At 39.7% G+C, this 21,505-nt stretch overlaps 2 protein-coding genes across 2 annotated transcripts; one reads left to right on the top strand and one right to left on the bottom strand.

Moving 5' to 3' along the window:
• The first annotated feature begins 9,139 nt into the window (after window positions 1-9,139).
• Window positions 9,140-14,551, top strand: LOC128364675 (ATP-dependent RNA helicase DDX39A-like). The gene is made up of 10 exons (XM_053325269.1): window positions 9,140-9,216; window positions 10,162-10,369; window positions 10,520-10,647; window positions 11,397-11,673; window positions 11,875-11,993; window positions 12,516-12,647; window positions 12,890-12,999; window positions 13,259-13,403; window positions 13,585-13,732; window positions 14,126-14,551. The coding sequence occupies exons 2-10, from the start codon at window positions 10,162-10,164 to the stop codon at window positions 14,140-14,142; spliced, it is 1,284 nt and encodes a 427-aa protein (XP_053181244.1). The 5' UTR covers window positions 9,140-9,216; the 3' UTR covers window positions 14,143-14,551.
• Window positions 14,552-15,147: 596 nt separating this feature from the next.
• LOC128364697 (CCN family member 1-like) lies at window positions 15,148-21,305 on the bottom strand. Its single transcript, XM_053325291.1, has 6 exons — window positions 21,139-21,305; window positions 20,126-20,339; window positions 19,071-19,318; window positions 17,715-17,847; window positions 17,022-17,203; window positions 15,148-16,023 (listed from the first exon to the last, which is right to left on the bottom strand). Exons 1-6 carry the CDS (start codon window positions 21,187-21,189, stop codon window positions 15,718-15,720), a joined length of 1,134 nt encoding a protein of 377 aa, XP_053181266.1. The 5' UTR covers window positions 21,190-21,305; the 3' UTR covers window positions 15,148-15,717.
• Between the last annotated feature and the right edge of the window lie 200 nt (window positions 21,306-21,505).

Here is a 21,505-nt window from a genome sequence, read left to right as displayed (position 1 = left end):
TTAATATTACATGCCTCCACAGAAATTATGTGACGTAAATCACTTCCCCAGAGGAACACAAAAAAAAGAAAAGGGGAAAAAAAAGAAAAAAAAAGAAAAATCAGCTAATTTTCACGAGGATCCCTGCCTTGTTGATGTGCCCCCCCTCCTTTTGCTCCTCCCCCACTCTGCCTGTCTGCGTGTGAGAGTGTGTGTCTCATCCTCAGGCTCTTTCAGCCCTAACATCAAGGGCGACCCCTTCGTTAATCCGTAGCTGCTAACCTCGCTGTTGTTCCAACTCATGATCTCATGTTTGGTTACTGACACGTGGACTGTTCATTTCTATGCTATTCATCTACTATACTCACTGTCCTTGTGACTGCTGCCCAGATCAACATTGCTCAAAGTATCCCTTTGTAAAGGAAGGATGTGGTTGTTTTGGCTCCAAGCATTCTCCTCCAATGTTTGTGAAAGTCATGACTGGGAACAGAATGAGTCGATTAGCTAAAACCGATACATGACATTAGTGCTCGCTGCACTGATGCAGACATATTGACAAGTTAAACACACACACCACACATACACCAGGGCAATGATGTGTAAAGTAGGTGCTAATCAATTTGTGCATGATCAAAGTTGGCTTTCGTTAATCTGCAGTAAATCTGACCAGTGTGTGTGCTGATGGCATGGTACTTCATGATCTTATGTTTCTGTGTATTAACCCTCAGCCTTCCAGCATCATCATTACAGTAACGACAATCTATCCTCCAAACAGTCCTCCTGTATCAACTGCACTGTACAGATGATTGAGATGTAATGGCCGAATCTCTTACATTTGTGCCGTGCAGCAGATGTTTCTTGGGATTTGTTCAATGTGAACTTTGAGTGACATTAAGCTTGAATGAGGAGGAGACACATTTAGGGAAATCGAAGTGACACAGATAATGTTTTCCAGACTTTGTTCCCTAAATTTACTGACTATGTTCACTTTATATGACTAATGTTTTCCAGGTCTAAATTTAGTAAGTATCCTTCTCCAGATGATTTGGTTCCCCTGAGTGCCACTGTGACAGGAAATTGTCCAGAAATAGCCATATCCACAACCCATCAATTACCTCGAAGTACAGGCAACTATTTGGCTCTTTTGTAAATCTGAATGGTCAGTAAATGAGTCAGATCATTAAATATTTAATACCTAACTAAAAAAAACTAAAAAAGCAACATCTACTAATCACACATTAATGTCAGAACAGGATTACATGAGCATGCCATGGAGGAGAACTGACAGCTACATGGGGCGCAGGCACTGCTTAATGTGATACTAAAGCAATGACTGACATTAGTTTTCCTCTTGCATTCATTATATTATCGTTTGATTTCACACTTTCCCAGCAATGCTGTCTCAAACACTGATCAGTAGCTGAACTGCTGTCTAATCACCCGTTCTGATTACAAACATCTGTTGTTTGCCTTTAAGATGGCCGTGAGAGGAAACAGTTACAAAACAAATTCACAAACAACAACTTAAAAATTAGATTTATTCGATTTTCTTTCTTTTTTTGTTTCTTGCATGCTTGTTTTTTTTGTAATTTATTACTACCTAAAATCTCCTGAGGAAATGAGAAAAATAGTCAAACTTTCCTGATAGTAGGATGCTCAGGGCAGGTGTTCACAGACTCGGTGAAAAAAAAAATCTCTCTTAAGATTTAAAACTTAAGAGGTTTACCTTTTTTAATCTTATACTCATCCTTTCTGCAGCACCTCAGTTCAGCCTCTTACTGAAACAGGCTGTTTAGCTCCTGTCTCTATAAGGCCCTTCTCTCAAAGATCTGACTGGTTAGTTTCCAGAAGTTGTGTCTCAACTGATTTCCGGCACCTCTGAATGCAATATGAGCAAAAAATATTCAGATTTCACTTCTTTCTCTCAGCTTTACTTGAAGTAGAAACATCTCAAATACATCCATACATGTTCAAATCTAGAATCTAATCCAAGATACATTAGTGAACAACCTTAGCAACAAAGGCTATGGAACAGCTAGCTGTTTGTGGGAATGCACGATACTCTGTCATCATCATCACAAGGAGGGACTGGAGAGTAACATTGCAAATGAAACATTCAGAGGAGGCCAAAGTCTGGGCTTATACATACGTTCACCTCATGTTTTGGACCTGTGATCCTGTTTAACACAGATATCTGACATCATAACAGTAGGCAAATCTGAAGACATTTCATTGCCATCTCATTTAAGCTTCAAAACCTTTTACATAAAAGCTCAAGCACACTATTGTGCGTTAGCTCACAGGACAAATCATGTTACAGGTTGACTGTGCAAAGCAATCATCATCAACAGCACAGCGTCATGACATGGGTTTCAAAATGCCTCAGTCTCTGCCTCAGTAACACGTCTGTGTTGTTAATGATACTCCCATAGATTTACCCTGGAGTAAATCATCCACTCACATGTATTTTAAACAATAACAAGACCATAACTATGCTGACAACATGATCAGACCTTTTGTACAGAATAGCAATGTGTTTGCGTGTGACAGCAATGTAAGTATGTGCTTATGAAATCGTTGTCCTCAGGAAACAATAATGGGTGAGGAGACAGATCAAATGACTACTGAAACCAGTGAATGAATAGAAAGGAAGGTGATATTCTGGGTAGAGCTCAAACTATTTCAAAATGAGTTCCGGACTGAGTTCTTCTAAAACATTTATAGCTGCTCTATGTATATTTCTGCCTCATTATTTTTACATAATTAACATATTGGTATAAATCCAACATGCAGCAGTCCAAAAAAAAAAATGAGATGACAATTGAGTCAGTGTAAAATCTACAAAGATCTAGTTACATATCTGCAGGCATAAGAACAATGGAGCAGAGAGGGAAAGAGCTGTGGAATAGCTGCTGTCGTAGTGAGCTCAAACCGCGGCAGCCAGCTCATCAAGCTTCTCTCTGTTTTCATGTGTCAGCAGAGGAGATGAAGTGCAGCATCGTGCACGGGCCTGGCCAGCACACAAACACTAAACCAGCAAACCAGCCAGGAAGACAAGCATTAAGCGGGATACTTTAGTGCTTCAGAGGGACAATATTCTGTGTCACAAATCAACCCCATTAAAACAGTAAATTCTTTAGTTTTACCATTGTGTGTGAGCAGTGCTGCTATTTAACTGACACAACAAAGAAATGCACTGTAGGTGAGAAAAAACATAACATGACCTTCCATATCAGATGCTTATCATTTTACGGCTGAAGTGATTTTTTAATGAATTGATTAGTCGATCATCAGAAAGTGAATTGCCGACTATTTTAGGCAAAATGGCAAAAATAATATCACTGGTTCCACCTTTTCAAATGTGAATATTTGCCTTTTTTCTCCCTTCTGATAGTAAATCTTTGAGTTTTTGGCCCTGCTGGTCGGATTAAACAAGGAATCCCATTGAGACAATGTGATGCTTCTATATTTTCTAATGTTTACAGACAGCAACAAACAATTAATTGATTAACAAAAATACTGTAGGTAGTTACACACAAATAGACATTGAGCATACTATATGTAATAACAGTATTCCATGTGACAATAATTGCCTATACAACTGCAGCTAATTAAAAAGTCATAATGTTCCTCTTTGATTATTCATCTCCAGTTTTCTTATTGGATTAAACCACTAGTTGGATTACTTCGTAGGCTTCTTTGTAATCTCAGGAAATAGCACACTTATGTAAAATCAAGTCTATCCATGTTTATGACCTGGACATGGGGCTCCTGTTTGTCACCGACATCTACAACCAAACACGGTTGCTGACAATAATAAACCTGGACAGCAGCCGGAAAACAAACTGCACAGCACAGGGAGAAAGCTGGGAGATGATATCCCTCCTCCTGCTCTTGCTGGAGGCAATACACACACACAAACACACACACACACACACATGCACAGATTCAAATGGACACAAACACACAAACACATACACAAAAATGTACGCAAAACTCAGGGACTGTTTATCCAAACGATCCTATCCAGACGAACATTGAGGCAGCAGCAGCAGTTAGTATAGAGGAAAGGGTTTGGTAAGGTGTGTTCGTGTGTCACAGATCTAGTATGTAATCCGTTGCGTGCCTTTGTGCGTGCTCGCGTGTGTCCGTGGGATCAGATAAATAAGTAGTTTCGAGGTAGCAGCACTTAAAAAAACAAGGTCACCAGGATGTGAGAATCAGATACCCGTTTCCTTGACGGTGAAATGTGTGAGATGCCTTGTGCGTGGTGAGAGGATTTCACCGATAAGCCTGAGAGTAATCTCACTGTATGTCATACACAGACTTGATGAGGCCATTACTCAGACATGTCCTTAGTCATGGGGAGTTTCAGCCATAATTACAGTCAACAGAATAAGACAATTCATTCATTTAATAGCCCTCCACCCCACCACAAATATGATAAATTCCTGGGTTAGCTCCTCAATATTGTGACTAGTCAGCAGTATCCTTAATCCTTTTAATGTCACTGCCCAAAAAGTATGTCCCCTACTTTTTTAAAATTACACTTGGAGATAAAAATGATATGTGCCTGGCCTAGATTTAAAGCATTGAGTCATTTAACTCAGTGGTTTCCAGTCCTGGTCCTCTGGGTTTAAAGTCTGTCATACAAGCTAGTCGAACACATTTAAAGGGGTTTCTGGAACTAGATGCAGTGAAAACAGCTGGATTTCAGGCTAACAGCTGGATTTCAGGCAAACCCAGAAAACCATTTATTTAAATGACGTTTTTAGCCAAGGTGACTGATGATGAGAAGAGGCTCATTATCTTTAGCTCACAGTTTATGGCGATCAAGGACAAAATTGGACACTCACAGGTGGACACATCATAGCAGCCACTCTGTCATCCATCCACTGTCCTTTTCAGGCAGTATTTATTAAAGATGAGAGCGACTCCTGTAATCCTTTGTCCTGCAGCTTCATTCTTGAGGAGGCTGTAGTGCTATTGACTGTTTGGACATGACAGCTCATTATCCCGGCTGCTGCTGCTGCTGCTGCTGTTGCTGCTTGAGGATGCCTGAACAACAGGCCTACATTCTCTATGCAGTCGACTCATGGCTCGGCTGGATCAACATCTGTAGCCAAAATGACACATCATCATCTCCTCTTTGCGGCACCAAATGTCCCCCCGGCTTCCCAAATGCGACGCGATTGTGTAACAACATGAAATTAGGACGGGACGCCGAGGAAAGTCAATATGGACAACATGCTATGCGCTTTAGCAGTAAATATGGTTTATAGGCTGATGAATGGGCCCGTGTCTCAGTTGGCAGGCTGTACAGTGGAATTTTACACCGAGATAAACGGAGCAGGCGGATGAAGCTGCTGTTTATGAAGCTGTAACAAACGCTACTAATTATGTGTTGTTATGACGACCTGTTTAGTTTTTACTCTAAATTGATAATAAGCTCGTGGGCCCGTTAATAAGGCTCCTCGCGATAACACTTACATTCAATTAAAAAAAAAGAAGAAGAATAAAAAAAGATACACTCCTCAAAGACACGAATAAAAACCCGAAATGCTTACCTGGGTTGTTTTTCCATAATCGGAGCCACACCGTCGTTATCGTCAACTGTAGCTCTGTTATCAGCCAATTAAAATCTTAACAGACCGCCGAAGACAAACACAGGTACCGAGCAGCGCAGTGCCATCCTGCCGCCGATCAACCGGAGGCAGCGCCGCGTCTCACAGCTGCTCCTGTGTGTATGTGTGTGCGCGCACGCGTGTGTGTGTGTGTATGACTTGAATTAGAGGAGAAAAATATTTTTGGAGAAAGCCGCTAAAATAACCATGACAGCAGCAGGGACATGGTGTAGACGGCAGTATCAATCATTACAAGTAAATCTCCACAGAATGGCTGGCGATCTGCGCCTTCTCTCGAGCACGAGGTGGGGTGCACCAATCAGGTTGCGCGATGGGATATGATTGGCATGCCATCGACCAATGGGCTTTTGAGACTACGGGGTTTCTGTGGAGGGACAACAAAAAAGAACCAATCACTGTGGAGCTTTATTCTGCTGGAAGGCGGGGCCCGCAGGTGTCATACAGCGGTGTCGGCTCAGTTTAACCAGTTTAACAGGAGCAGATCTGAGTGTATGGCAACTAAATGATTAATTATGTTAACAAAAACGTGACGGACAGAGTTTCAGTCAGCCTCTGTTTTAACTACTGCCTATACACTTCTATATCCACAAACCTCTTTAATTCAAATACCATTTGCTATCTTCAGGGTTGGGAAGGTTACTTTGGAAATGTAATAGATTACAGATTACTAGTGACCCAATTCATTTACTTAATAAAAGTAATGTAACTGTAAATGTTTTCAGCTGTTAGGGTAAGTGCACCCATTAAACCCACCTAAATTTAAGTTCAGGTGTTTTTCACTGATACTGACATGATTTATAAGGGAGATCATTTCTTATAAAGCAAGATTTAAATCTCATTTGAAACTGTATTCATTAGCTCATGTCGATTTTGGAATATAAAATAAAGATACTTTATTTTTTTTTAAAGTCAAAAGTCTGGCATGGGATTAATTGGTACTGGGACACCATTTAAGCCCATGTGTGCTCCAAATAAGGTCCACGTCATGATTTATTTACAAAATATAAAAAACTATTTATTTTAAAGACTTAAAAACAGCAATATATGTATATTATGAAATGAGGAAAAAAATCCTCCTTCTCCTGAGCAAAATCTTAAAGGTCTGACTTCAGATGTAACCCCCTTTGTAATCATCAGCATTTTCATAATTGACTGTAATTTAACTACACAATAATTTAACCGTAATAGTTTACATTACAGTTACATTCATTTGGTAATTAAATTATGTAATGCTGTTACATGTTACTCCCCAACACTGACTTCTTTACAAAATTGGAATGGAATTTAATTTATCTTCATGAGTTACAGCCCACTGGGTTTATGATATTAAATGTTAAGCTCAAAATATGAACCCAGTTTGGTAATCTATTAGCTCCTCAACTTGAAGCATAGAATATCAGATTTGACAAGGTAAAGGAAAAGGCCATGGCACAATTGTATTTTTTTAAGATTAACTTGTTAAGGCAGATAAAATACTGAGTCACTGCTATACAAAAGGATTTTGTCAAGACACTGGAGTACCAATTCCTGAATGTCATAGGAAACCCTACCTGCCCAACATCAAAATCAGTGCCGCCAATGCTAGAGCACATCCACTTCATTTTCTCTATAGTGTATGAGGTGCAGCATGATTGGACTGCAGTAGATAAGATGCTGCAGACACCCTACTGTATGCTGTGAAAAAGCTGAGTGTGTGTGTGTGTATGAGAGCAGATAAGAACTGCTTTCAGGAGATCCAGCAGCAAGAGGCTGCAAAGTAAGAGCAGTAAGAGCAAGGTGACATGGCTGATTGATAGAGAAGTATCTAAAAATATGCACATAAAACATAATCAAAATGTACTCAACCAACAAAATAAACAATATAAAATAAACAATTTATTCATAGTGAAACAGTGAAAGTGGAATTATAGTAGGTTAATTTGTTTAGCCCCATTTTGTTTTTAATATGTGGATCAAATTCTGTAATAAGTGGAACCCAATGGTCAATCTTCAGATTATATTACAAGTGTTGCTTTTCTCTTTCCAACCAGTGTGTAGCCTGAGGTGAGACAGGAACCTGCTGGCTATTCCTGTGTCTATAGATCGTGCTTTTGGTGTCAAGGCACCCATCTCTTGAATTTTTTATCATTTTTGCCAATGAATAATTTTGATGTCTTTTATGCTTGACATCGCATTATGTTTTATACTCTGCACATGTTAGATTTTTATCATATGTTTGCTTTAAGGGTTTCTTTCTTGTTGATTTTATTCCTGTATCTTTGATTTGTGTGAAGCTTGTTAGTGCAGTTTAAAAAAAACTGGAGCACTGTGTAATGGTTGGTAACTCAAAAAACTGAATGTGAATTTGTCGGACAAAATCATGAATGCTTGACAGATTCTGTCAGACTGTTTGTATCTTGTGGCACAGGATTGGGTACTAAATCAGCATTCCAAGAGACCCTAGATTTAAAACTCAGGCTTGAATGTGTGGTGTTGTTGTTGACCAAACCTGACATCATCCCATTAATACGGTAGTATCACCCCAGCATGGTTTCACAGTTTGTAAATGGAGATTTGACCCTACAGCAGTAAGAGAAATGAAGATAGTTATCTGGTAAGATTCTAACTTTTAATCATCAGAATGAGTAAAATCATTCAGAATCAGATTTATAATTAAATTGTAATTATAAGTCTGATCGTAATTGTAATAATTAATAGGAATTCAGTGTGGTGCAGATGTCCTCAGAAAAAGAAATAGATATAATCATGAAGTAACAAACGTAAAACAAACAACAGCGTAAGAAAGATAGAGACAGTAAGGTATAAAGATGTGTGGTCGAATGTTTTTACTTCAGTGCTATCAAGGGGACAAATTGGAGACTGCAGTGCCCCAGGGTCTTCGGCTCTTTTAGCAAAATGCTTGAAAATACGGTAACTCTAAAAACTCAATGGTCATGTCTTGCACAATAATGTATGATCCTTTCGAAAATATAACATGGGTGACAGTACTGCTATAATAATAGCACAGTTGTATTTCATTTGAGTAAACGTCACAGATATGACGTTTACCCTTTCTGACCAATCACAGCCTTGGAAGAATGGACGCGTTCCAACTGAGCAGGCGCAGTTGTCAGGTGACTGATGCCTTCAGGTGTTGTCCTACATACTGGGATTAATAATATAATATTTGGTGTTGACTATTAGGACAGTCATGGTTGTAAAAAACTGGAATATGAATATTTGTAGACTCTAGAATGAAAGTAATTTTATGTTGTGGGGTAACCGATTACCCTGCGACCTATTGATGATAATGATGTATAATTTCTATTTGATATTCTTTATGAATAAAGTGTTGAACAAAACCCGAATAACATGATACATAAAATAAAACAACACATTTTCTAGTAGTTTTGTTGTTGTCGAGCAAAAACATATGAACATATTCATTTCACAGCCATTGGTTGATGCCGTATCGGAACTCGGAGGTTTTTTCTTATATACAGTCTATGGTCTTTTCGCAATATACCTGAACGCACCATACATGTGTGCTCACTTGCTAGCTCACTCCGATCACGTACGTTGACATCGACGGGATATAGAACATCACTGCAAGGTAACTGCGCATTGTTTTCATGCTTTTTTGGACTAAACACGCCGGTATGTAGATATATTCAATGTTTATTTAATTGAGAATTGTCTCGAATACTTTGTCGCTGTAGCTGAAGTTGCGGTTTTGAGTGTTGCTTGAGTAGCTAACATGCTAGCCGCGTTATATCATTCGCTTCATTTAGTTTTGGGCCAATTAACTTAAATTATCCAGTTATAGTGAATGTTTTGTATTGGAGGTCACTTAACATACACATACGTAACAATGTGCATTTAGTGAAGTTTGTAACGTTACCGTAATGTCTGTTTAAAGTTAGTCGTGAGTCCCGTGCAGCTGCTAGCTTGCTAGCTAACCGGTTTGAATGAAGGGAAAGGACGGGGAGTCCATTGTTTGAGTGCGCTGTTTCTGCCGGCTCGCATTTTGTGTAGATATTAATAGCGAAACGATTACATTTACACGTTGGTGGGTGAAGACTCTACTTAGAGAGGTAAATGTTAACTTCACTCTCTTTAGGTTTCATTCATTTTAAGGTGAACCTCTGCGGCGGCCTGCTAACTTTGGTTTAGAGGACGCTGCTAAGCATTTGGTTAATTATCGAGGCAGCTGTTTAGTTTCTGATTGTTGCAGCACCCCACACGAACTCAAGTTACGTTGGTTATGTTGAGTGTGTACACGTTTAACGCTCTAGGACTTTAAGATTCACTGCGAATTAGGTGTACAATACAAATGTGTTATTTCAACATTTTGCTGTTTTTAATTAAAGATTTGATTCATAACATACACCCACAATAATTACCATAGCTTACTTACAGCACTACACAAGTAAGTATAAAGAAGACATGGCATTACTTGATATTAGATTGAAGAATTTCTGATACTTGAATTGTAAGACCACATGTCCTTAAAGGGAATTTATACACGGTCTAATTTATGTTCATGCTGTTCATACAGATGGCTGAGACTGACGTTGATAATGAACTTCTGGACTACGAGGAGGATGAGGAGCCCCAAGGAGCCCCAGAGAGTGCAACCCCAGCAAACAAGAAGGAGGTGAAGGGATCCTATGTGTCCATCCACAGTTCCGGCTTCAGAGATTTTCTCCTCAAACCAGAGCTGCTCCGTGCCATTGTGGACTGTGGTTTTGAGCATCCCTCTGAAGGTGAATGGAAGGATAAAATCCTGCGCATCTAAACCCAAATTTAACAAATTAAGTCATACTCCTGAGCACACTCATTTTCTCATATCCTGTAATTTTAATATGTGTTTGACATTTTCACTCACTCACATCTGGCATTTGTTTTATTTTCAGTCCAACATGAGTGTATTCCACAAGCTATTCTCGGCATGGACATCCTGTGTCAGGCCAAGTCTGGTATGGGAAAGACGGCAGTGTTTGTACTGGCCACCCTGCAGCAGATCGAACCTGTGGATGGTCAGGTGAGTTGGTTGTCTTCCATTTCTGTCTTGCTGAGTCAAAATGAGGGATTATTCCTCTTCTATATACTTGCTTACAGACTAGATGGTGTTTCCTATGGTATGATTCTGTTATGCAAATTTAGACTAGTTTTGGATTATTTTTTTTGTAGCTGTCAGGTGTTACAATTTTTGAGTCTGGTTCTAACACCCAAGGCTTCTTGTACACGCACCAAACACAGCATATGCATTAAAAGGTATTAAATGATGGCTATACACATTTCTTTCACAAAAATTCATATTGAAGAAAACAAACTGAATGTGCCCACCTTGATGGAGCAAGTGGGATTTGGTGACCCAACAGTAAAACTTTTGTTTGTCTATAAAGGAACCTGTTTAACTGGTTCAAATATTTATTGCCAAATTTTGGCTTTGCATGACAGCAGAGAGATGGGTATAACATGCAACTGTTCGAACACAAACCGGGGATGTTGTGGTTTCTAGAAAGGGATATTTAATTTGCCCCTTTCAGGTCTAAATGATCTTGTGATAGTTGGGATTTATAAAGGAACCATATGATATCATTATAATTGCTGAAATAACAGTAACATTTTCAAATGGCACAGAGATATTTTTGAAATGTTACTCCATAAAGTTTTTTACCAGATCAGTGAAGTCAGGGAGCAGTAAAACATGTGAGCTGACCTAAACGCCATCACTACATAAAGACTAAGCAGTTAATAAGATGCATATCCTCATTCTCTCTATGCTAGGTGTCTGTCCTTGTGATGTGCCACACACGAGAGTTGGCCTTCCAGATCAGCAAAGAGTATGAGCGCTTCTCCAAGTACATGCCCACTGTCAAAGTTTCAGTGTTCTTCGGTGGCATGGCCATCAAGAAGGACGAGGAGGTCCTGAAGAAGAACTGCCCTCATATCGTCGTCGGAACCCCAGGACGTACTCTAGCCCTCATCCGCAACAAGACCCTCAGCGTGAAGAACATCAAACACTTTGTGCTTGACGAGTGTGATAAGATGCTGGAGCAGCTGGGTGAGTGAGAGCTGATGAGAAATTGGTAGCTTTGGTGAAGGACTGTGGTTTGTCTCAATCTGTGATCTAATGATGAATGTAGTAATCAGGGTCAGTTTAGTTTTTTGAAAATAAACTTGAGAAATTACTACCTGACAGTTAGGGATAATGGGTGAGCTTATAGTTGTGCGATCTTGGTTTAATAGTTGTTTTTTCACACAGACATGAGGCGTGACGTCCAGGAAATCTTCAGGCTGACACCTCATGAGAAACAGGTTATGATGTTCAGTGCCACACTAAGCAAAGAGATCCGCCCGGTCTGCCGCAAGTTCATGCAAGATGTGAGTTATCGTCAACATTTACTGATGTTTCCAATTGCTTCCACCACTGTGCTTCATGCAGACATCCATAAACAATTCCTATTATTCTATTGATGACGTATTTTATAATTACAGTTATTAAGACTGTCTCGTTTATTCTGGCTTTGTGTAGTCAACATGTGGGGTAGTTGAGTGCTTGTGGTATAGTCCCTCGTCGCTTTGCCCACTTGTGGCTGTCAGTGTCATAAGTGGCCATATCAGAGGGCCAAAGTGATCCTCCATGGAAGATTTTGCTCGGTCAGGACAACCATTTTCCTGGCTATGCTGCAGTCCAGGAGAACAGACATGTTTCCATTGTCAAGTTCAGAAAATTGTATGTTGTAGAGATATAACAGTGTTTTTTTCCCCCACTCATTTTATGGTCCTTACCTCTCGTGTTCATATGTATTGGACATTGTTTCATGCTCATTTGGATTTCTAATGTAGTCTACAAAGGTATATGTGTGAGAGATTAATACTGGACTCCTATCCCTTGCTTTTTAGCCCATGGAAGTGTTTGTGGATGATGAGACCAAGCTGACACTTCACGGCTTACAGCAGTATTACTGCAAGTTAAAGGACAGTGAGAAGAACCGAAAGCTTTTTGACCTGCTCGATGTGCTTGAGTTTAACCAGGTACAGTCAGATTTTTTTAACTTTTTTTATCTTTTTTATATTACTTTAAATCTTTGTGAAACTGCTTAATAAGAAATACATTTGCAGCTTTGTTGTTCTTTAAGTAATTAAAAAGTTATGTTATATGTATAAATGTTATGTCCTTTTGTTGAGAAATGTATTTTGATATTGGCTGGCTTGTATTCCTCAGTAAAATAAAACATAAAATACTAATATTTTTTTGTTTTTTTGGCTCCTGTTAGGTGGTGATCTTTGTGAAGTCAGTGCATCGTTGTGTGGCTCTCTCCCAGCTGTTGGTGGAGCAGAACTTCCCTGCTATCGCCATCCACAGGGGTATGGCACAGGAGGAGAGGTGAGAGCTTCTTATTTATCACTCCAGGATTCTGGTAATTTTGTGTACACTTCAAACTTCAGTGGTTTTTCTAAATTTTTAATCAAATTGGTTTATCTATCAATCTGTGGAGCATAACAATGTAATAAAGCAGCACACAGTAGAGATTGATTTTAGTTGTGTGGGTGGATTATGCGATTGTGTGAGATTGGTTGACGTGCTTAATCTCTCTCTGACTGGAATATTATTGGACTTATTTTCTTGGTTTATGATGTTGCAGGTTATCCAGGTACCAACAGTTTAAAGACTTCCAGCGACGGATCCTGGTGGCAACCAACCTGTTTGGCCGTGGAATGGATATTGAGCGAGTCAACATCGTCTTCAACTATGACATGCCGGAGGATTCTGACACTTACCTTCACAGGGTCTGTTCAGCTATGAAATACATCTAAGTTTTATAGATTAGAATATATATTTAGAAGTACATCTTAGAGTCAGAAATATTTCAAAACCTTTTCACTTGTAACCTCCATTTCTTGATTGAAAATTGATGGCACTCCTACTTTTCTTCCATTGAGTGTTAACTTCGTGTTCTCCAAACCTCAGGTGGCCCGTGCTGGTAGGTTTGGTACCAAAGGCCTGGCTATCACTTTTGTGTCAGACGAGACCGACGCCAAGACCCTGAATGAGGTCCAAGACCGCTTCGAGGTCAACGTAGCAGAGCTACCAGAGGAGATTGATATCTCCTCCTACAGTAAGTTGTTCTCCTGTTGCATTCAGCTGTCTTTCACTTGGCACAGTGACGCCCTGTTTCTGTAACTGAGTTGATTTGCTCTCACACATCCTGGTAATCAAAAAGGTTTCTGGTCAGAAATCAGTATGTGTTCATCCTTAATTAGTGCGATAACTCAGTGGGCCAGAATAGACAGAAAGGTTTACATATAATCACAGTATGTCAGTTACATCAGGATACTTGTATGCATGTCTTCACTAACTACCAATGGAGGTATAATCTAGTATGTATTGGCATAAAGGATATACTTCACATAAATACATTAAAATGTGAAATCCCACCTGATAGCTGTGTCTCTTTTCTTCACCTTCTCTGATGATTCCATATTTAACTTTTTTTTTTTTCTTGTTGCAGTTGAACAGTCCAGATGAGCCTGAAGTATATCTCCAGCAAAGATTGTGTGACCCTCTTAATTGTATTTTGGTGGAGGAAAAAAAAAAAATCACCATTTATTTTGAAGTCCCCTTCTCACCGTATATGTTGGAAAGTTCATAATGATAACAGTTTTTTTTATTTTATCATGTCTTTCCGGCTGCTTGTTTTAGTGTTTTTTCTTGTTAAAACCATGGATATATTGTTTTGGTTGAAGAAATAAACTTTTTATACCTTATTTTTTAATGGTGTTGGATTTAATTTTGCACGTTGTTAAACATTTAAGAGTGTCAGATGTCACAAAACATACATTAACACTACATTTCATAAAATAAAAACTTCGTGCTGCCACTTTTGATTGTAGTTCATTAACCTCACAAGCAGAGGGCGCTATTATCATAGTTTGAAGACAGGGCAGTTTGAAGGCAGTGTTTTTCCAAACAGCTGGCCACTTTGAACTGGTTGCCAACAAGGATAATTTGAAACTGTACAGGTTGAGTTAAAATAAAACCTCACATGCAACTTGAGTTCAGCAGCCAGTTTTATCACATGGATGGACTAACGAAAACTTGTGACTGCTACACTGTGGCGTCTTAATCCATTTAAGTATACAACTGTGACAATAATATAAACTTGGATCAAAATAAAGGAAAAGTATACACAGAATACAGTGTGATCCAAAATAAATTCTCAAGAAATACAGGTTCATGTAAGACATTTCTCTAGGTTGCATTAAAATGCACAAACAAGAAATCAGATGTCTTGAAGAAAAGAGTTAGTGTTGGTCCAGTCTTTGCTGAATGCTTGTGTCAGTTCCAGGTAGCATTCCTTATCATTGAACAGCCTGTGAGTTACAGGGAAACAATGTCATTCATTGTTTTGTGTAAATTTACTTTTCAGATGGCTTGTCATGTCAGCTTGCCAAAAAGTAAGAAACAATTTGTGCAGTCTGTGCTTATGTTCATGACATACTGTGCTGATTTTGTACATTTTGAATTAAAAAAAAATCTTCGTCCTCATTCTGGAGTTTTCTGCATGAAGCTGCAAAAGTTATTCTTCTGCTGGATGTCACAAAGTCACAGTGCATTGTGGGATATGGAGTCATTAGCGCCACAGTATGTAAGGCTATTGCTGCAGGTGAGGTGATCCTTGTGCACTGCTGTCAAAGTTATATCTCCTACGTTTCAGTGCTGAACAAAGTGCTCTGTTGCTCTTAAAAGTGTTTCTCTTCTCAGGCTGATCTGAGGGTCTAAAAAATCTCCTTCACATCAGAACCAGCAATCAGTCCAGAGTGAAGGAAGTTCAGGGGTGCTTCAGGGCTCTAATTTAGGTCCCACGTCTGTTTGAACAGGAGCACATAAGTGTACAATCTGCTCCAGTCACACACATATTACTATAAGGGTTGCCTTTATGACTGTGAATAAAACCCAGGCTGCCCTTCCTGCCTGTGGTCTTCACTCACTTGGAGCCAGATAAGAAAAATGGCCCCTCGTCTTGAAGCGTCTTCCTTCATCGAGAAAGTTGACCTCATCACAGTAACAAATCAAAACAAAACAATTAACCCCTCCACTGTACTAGTCTATGAATTTGTGTGTGTCTCCGTACATCCAGTGCTGTGGAGGCAGTGCTACCTCATTGAGGTGGCCGCAATCATCGCTGCATTTGCATGACTGGATGAACATGGCTGACTTCTGGAAGCGATCACCGTCCGGGCAGACGAAGGTCACTGGTACTGTGCGTGTGCGGCGTGGTGAGCAGCACCGTCCATCCGTGCACACACCACAGAAGTTGGGCCGGTAGAGGCGGGCGCTCACACATTCTCCGTAGAACAGGCGGATGGGCTCTAGGGCTTTCTGGGCCGGTGTGCACTTTTTCCCTCTCTGTGGTTGGATAACAGAAACAGAACAGAAAGGATGAGTTTCATATGCACGATCAGAGTGAAGGTTGTTGCTCATTCCTGATTGGCTTCAGTAGCAAAAAAAAAAAATCACCAAAACAAATCATGTCATTGCTTTTATTATAAAAAAAAATCTAATAAGCTTTTACTTTTATCTGCCCTTTCGTATTACATAACAGCAGATTTAAACGGCTTTGCGCTCAAACTCATTAGCCTCACATTAAGAGGACTAGACTTCAACTTGTTATGTTAAAATGGATTCAGAAAGGTGGATTGTTTTTTTTTCGATTTAAGTGAATCATTTTAAGATTAAACATTGATTCTGTTTATTCTATTAAAACACACTGACACCTGTGATTGCTCTTGGCACCAGGGTCTTTAACTTAGCAGAGCAAAGAGCTCCTAGTGTGTGTCCAACATGGAGGATTAATATAGACACACCACTTCCCTGGACTCTGAGTACACAGACGAGGCCTAGCTATGGACAGTTGCTTGGCAGGAATGCCGGGGGTGGGGGACTATATTTAAAAAGGCGCCTGCCTGCCACCAAAACACCGCTGAGTAAATCAGCACTGCCCAGTTCCCACTGGATGTAGAGCTTCCCGAAAGTACCACTAAGATAATCTCTGTTCTTAAGCTTGGGATAAAGATGGCTTTAGCGCTAAGAGCATATTTACTCAGTGCCAAACATCTAATTTTTCATTCTTTGCGGCACAGATTTGATGTTTTCAGCTTCTGCCTTTAAGAGGGAACACAAGGAAGCATTGAAATGAGAGCAGGTATTATTTTTCCCCTCCCATGTCAGACATGGATAGATAAGAGGTGAAATAATTACTTATTGATAAGTTATCACAAGGCGTTAAGGTTTCGCTGTGCAAGAGGTTAGTTGTGATAAGAAGCTATCTTGGCAGAAATGTGGATATTTGACCTATGCTCTCCATCTGTCTCTGTCGCCTTCAGTTCAAGTCAAGTTCAGTCTACCTTGGCTGGAACAGTCAGGCCGTGGCACAGCCGTACGGTGCAGATTCTCGTCTCCCTCTCCAGCTTGCACTGAGGGTTTTTGTTGGTGATGCGAGAAGAAATGCCCATTCCACAGCTGCGGGAGCACTGTGACCATTCAGTGGTCTGGACTGGACATTTCTTGTCCTTCAAGTGGTTCCATTCTGAGAGAAATGGGAGAGGGCAGTGAGAAAAAGAGGAATCATATACATGAATTAGACAGGCAAAGGAGGGGTGACAAGATGATTAACAGGATAGGAGAGCAGAAAAACATTTGTGCTAAACTAATGATATGTTTATTTATGTTAGACTTTCCTCTGATCTTTGCTTTCTTCTTGTGAGCTGCTGAATGATTTTACTTATTAACCCATCTTAATTCAAATGCAGCAGTAACAAACCAAAAAGGTCTCTATATTGAGATTTCTCATGTTAACGTCACCTGTCTCTGTACATCAGTAGTTTAATAATTTCACATGATTAGTATTATATTCATTATTTTACACAATTCATACATAGAGGGATAAAAAATCCATTCTGCCTTTAACTTTGTGAAAATTCATTGTTTGCATATTTTTCAGGGTCAGTAGAAGAAAAACAACTACCTAAGCTCATAGAACAACAGCTAAGTGATAATACATCTTACAAACTTCCCCACTCAGTCTCCCTTTCTCTCACCAGGCAGGTGTTTGTAGCCCTGTTCCCTCTCCCAGCCGCTGGACTTAACATCTGTGAGCTCATTGGCCATGAGCAGCTCATTTTCAGGCTGGGTGGGATGGTGCTGAGGCTGGTGTTGTGGTGGTGAAGGCATCTGTGATAAGAGATAAGATAAGATGAGACAGGGCTGTTTGTTGGGGGTTAAAGTGTGCCGGAGTCCTGTCTATATCGCTTGTATGTTTTTCACAGTGTCTATCACCATGGTGTCCTGATCGTTGAGAGGATACTTCAGAGCAATCAGTCTGAGGAGAGAGTACTTCTGTACCTGTGTGAATCTGTCAATAATTAAAGGCTCTTCATTCTGCTCATGTGCTCTTCATTAGGGAGTTTCTGCAGTAATAAGTGAAAGCTGGTGTAGTCTCTTCAAACTGAAAGTGTAAGATCACTGACAATTTTCATACAGCTCCTATACTGTAACCTTGTTAATCAGACAACTCTTATGTCATTGTCAAGTGTGGAGTTCAGTGTTGAGTGTCTGCACCTCAGTAATATGACTGAATCATTAAAGATAATAAAGATAAAGAGAGTCTGCAGATATGGTGCCCATCTCCTTTGCCCTCTGTTTCTGTCAATGTAGGAAACTGAGCAGCATATTTTGATTGAATCTAAAACTCAAAACATGTTGTAGTTTGGAGCTGAAACAATTATCAATTAATATAGGGCTGCAATTAATCTGCCAACTATTTTCTTAGTAAATGAATCATTTAATATACTATATATCACACCGTATTTCTATGAACTATAAGAAAAACGTTGAAAAGATGACATTCACACTTACATTTTTAGTTTTGTCTCATGTTTAGATATTCAATTATCTGTCAATATTAAAAAAAGTAATATGAGTAAATCTTTCCATTTGTAAAGTTGGAACCATCAAATATTTGGCAATTTTGCTAATATTTATATAATCAAAATATTTGCTGCTTCATTTGCTGACAACAGAGTAACTGACTGTTGCAGCTCTAGATACATTGCTTATATTACTTATTTAAAGCAATGTCAGATATTTACAGGTTTCAGCTTCTATAATAATAATAATAATAATAATAATAATAATAATAATAATAATAATAATAATAATAATAATAATGATAATAATAATAATCTGATACCATCATCTTTGTATCTTTTTTAAATATGTTTTTGTTCTGTGTCATCTCAATCATCTTTGTTTTGTGTATCCAGAGAACATAGTGGCAGTGGAAGAGTTGCACCTTAACCATTTGTAACTGCTAAAAAAACTCCAATTTCTCTCATTTGTGCCATTTCTGTCACTTACTAAGAGAGTCCTTACTGTCATTATGTGATAAAACCAACCTTATACTTGGGTGGGAGACGCCAGGTGCCTTTATGGCAGTCCACACTGAAGCAGCACTGCCCAGGTATTCTGACCAGTCGTGGGTAGGGGCAGGATGACGAGGCCGGTGGCAGCTTGTTGTTACAAAGAGGAGCGCAGCCGACAGCGCCATCGATGCAGGTACACTGGTGTTTACAGCCGGCACGGAAGCTCTCGCCATTCTGGTAGATCCTGCCGCTGTATTCACATGTACGACCCTCTGATTTTGCTGGAAAAGACAGGACAAGAGGAGACACACATCTTAATAAACTGAAACAAAACATTTAATGACTCACAAATCAGATTTAGTGAGAAGCACTGTAGATTGTTCATACACAAACTGTAATGATGTATAAACCAAAGAACAACAAGGATATTATGGGCACAGCCTATGAGTTTGGTATCTCAGAGATATAAATGTAAGTTTCTACAGGACATGCTTTAAAATCTGTGATCCTGTTTACATCCACTACGTGTGAGAGGGACCTGCTCTTATTTCAACAGCTGGACCTTGTTGAGCAAAGTTTCTCCTGACACAATAACTCCACACGCCAGCAATACACAGAATCACACAGAGGACCACCAAGATCGAAAGGTCAGTGGAAATAAGGAGGCTGGAAGCGTCAGACTCCTTGTCTCCAAACTATGGGAGAACCAGCTATTCATAGTTAGTGGGGCAGCACTGGCATGGTGCAGATGGAAAGTGTATTTTTATCTTTGAAACCCCCTGTCATAAAACATCTACTACTCATTAAAATATCTCCTGTCCTGTGGCCGGATGTGCAAGGTTACAGTTTGCTTCATCACTGTGATGTGATGGTTATGACTTTATGATAATGAGAATAAACTAATATCCATTTCTTTGACATCTTTGGTACATTGTTGAACTGTGTTATACCACATTCACCATAATAGTCTTAAATAAAGGTAACGTGTTTATATGCACTCCAATAGGTTGAAGCTGTAAAAATAATCTAATTTTTCTAAGTGAAATTCCTTCCCTCCCAGCATGCAGTTTTTTCCCCTCCTCCCTCACCTCGACAGATGCCCCAGGCCATGGTCACATCATTGCCATAATTACACTCCAGCCCTTTGTGGTGGTCGCAAGGCCTTGTGGGGCTGCAATCTTGGTTAAGCTGTGCAGCACACACCTTGCAGCACCCACATCCATCTGGCACGGCACTAACTCCAGGAGGGCAAACCAGAGGCTCTGCAGGGCACTCACATACTGCTGGGCAGCTAGCTGTCACCTTGACAGAGCAGAGAGGGAGATCACATCATAAGACAACATTTTCTACCACAGAGAAAAGATAAAACATTTCAAAATTGGCAACAATGAACCTCATTGTCTTGCTTAGAGAACTGTTACTAGGAAAGTATTCCTCCAGCAATGCCACACACTTAATTGGAAAATTCAGATGCACAATTAACTGCATCAGTTCTAGGTTGTCTTCCAACATCAAAGCATTAGAAAAAGCTCTGATAACTTCATTATAGATCCTGTGTTATTATGTCCCCCAGTGTCTGTGGTTGATTTTGAATACTCTCACACTGCGATATCCCTCTACAGTAAGTCAAGTCACAGCTGGCCGGTCTTCCCTTAGTGTCTAGACAGCTTTGTACCCAGTCCCCTGCTGGCCTGTGATTTGAGTCATTGCCCAGCACTAGAGCCAACTTGTTGCAGTTTATAGGAATCAACAAGTCACTGTACTTTAAAAAACAGTAGACATGAGTGGACATGCTGCTTGCCAGGAAAGACAAATACGTTCAGAGGAATTGTGTTCAGTAGTATAAGCACATGAAGTCAATTCAGACATTTTAAAAAAGTGTATCCAACTTGTTAAGCTAAATGTCAGCTTTTCTGAAAGTACATTTGAGTTTAGTTTTTACTAGTTTATGCTGTTCATACCCTGGATGTCACAGTTTTACTTGTAGCTACATTAACATATCACACATAAAAATACTCTTTATGCAACAATAGACTTTCTGTAAGCAGGCTTATGGTTCACACACAGCTACACGAGCTTCTGTCAGGTGGGGATTTCTTACCTGTGCGATGACGGCTGTTGTCAGTACAATCAGGTACATCAGAAAAGCCATAATTAGCCGATGACAAGTTTCATACAAATAAAGATAAAATAGAATCTTAAAGCTACACTCCACTGAGTGATGGTTAGTCTTAAATAGTCTCTCTCTTAGTTGCTGTATATTTTCGGATCTGTGTCCTTGTGTTTCTACCGGGAGAAGCGGCTACACTCTTAATTTATACCCCTCTGACAAAGCTCGCCCCTCTTCAAACTTCTAACCAATCAGCGTCCAGGCAACGGCACAGACATTCCAAATGGGCGTAATTTTACAAGGGGGTTTGTTTTCTGATTGGTGGGCTGTTTGGGAATGAATGCAGCCATTCATAAAA

This window comes from Scomber japonicus, chromosome 2, assembly GCF_027409825.1.
Source record: "Scomber japonicus isolate fScoJap1 chromosome 2, fScoJap1.pri, whole genome shotgun sequence".
NCBI classification, from domain to species: domain Eukaryota; kingdom Metazoa; phylum Chordata; class Actinopteri; order Scombriformes; family Scombridae; genus Scomber; species Scomber japonicus.
This window is presented reverse-complemented; position numbering and strand designations above follow the sequence as displayed.

Excerpts from the sequence above, each read along its gene's own strand:
- LOC128364675 (XM_053325269.1), top strand. The coding sequence starts at position 10,162 with ATGGCTGAGACTGACGTTGATAATGAACTTCTGGACTACGAGGAGGAT. Across the intron at positions 11,994-12,515 it reads GCCGCAAGTTCATGCAAGAT|CCCATGGAAGTGTTTGTGGA; the intron begins GTGAGTTATCGT and ends CTTGCTTTTTAG. Across the intron at positions 12,648-12,889 it reads ATGTGCTTGAGTTTAACCAG|GTGGTGATCTTTGTGAAGTC; the intron begins GTACAGTCAGAT and ends GGCTCCTGTTAG.
- LOC128364697 (XM_053325291.1), bottom strand. The coding sequence starts at position 21,189 with ATGGCTTTTCTGATGTACCTGATTGTACTGACAACAGCCGTCATCGCA. Across the intron at positions 19,319-20,125 it reads GGCCTGGGGCATCTGTCGAG|CAAAATCAGAGGGTCGTACA; the intron begins GTGAGGGAGGAG and ends TGTCTTTTCCAG. Across the intron at positions 16,024-17,021 it reads GCCTGACTGTTCCAGCCAAG|AGAGGGAAAAAGTGCACACC; the intron begins GTAGACTGAACT and ends ATCCAACCACAG.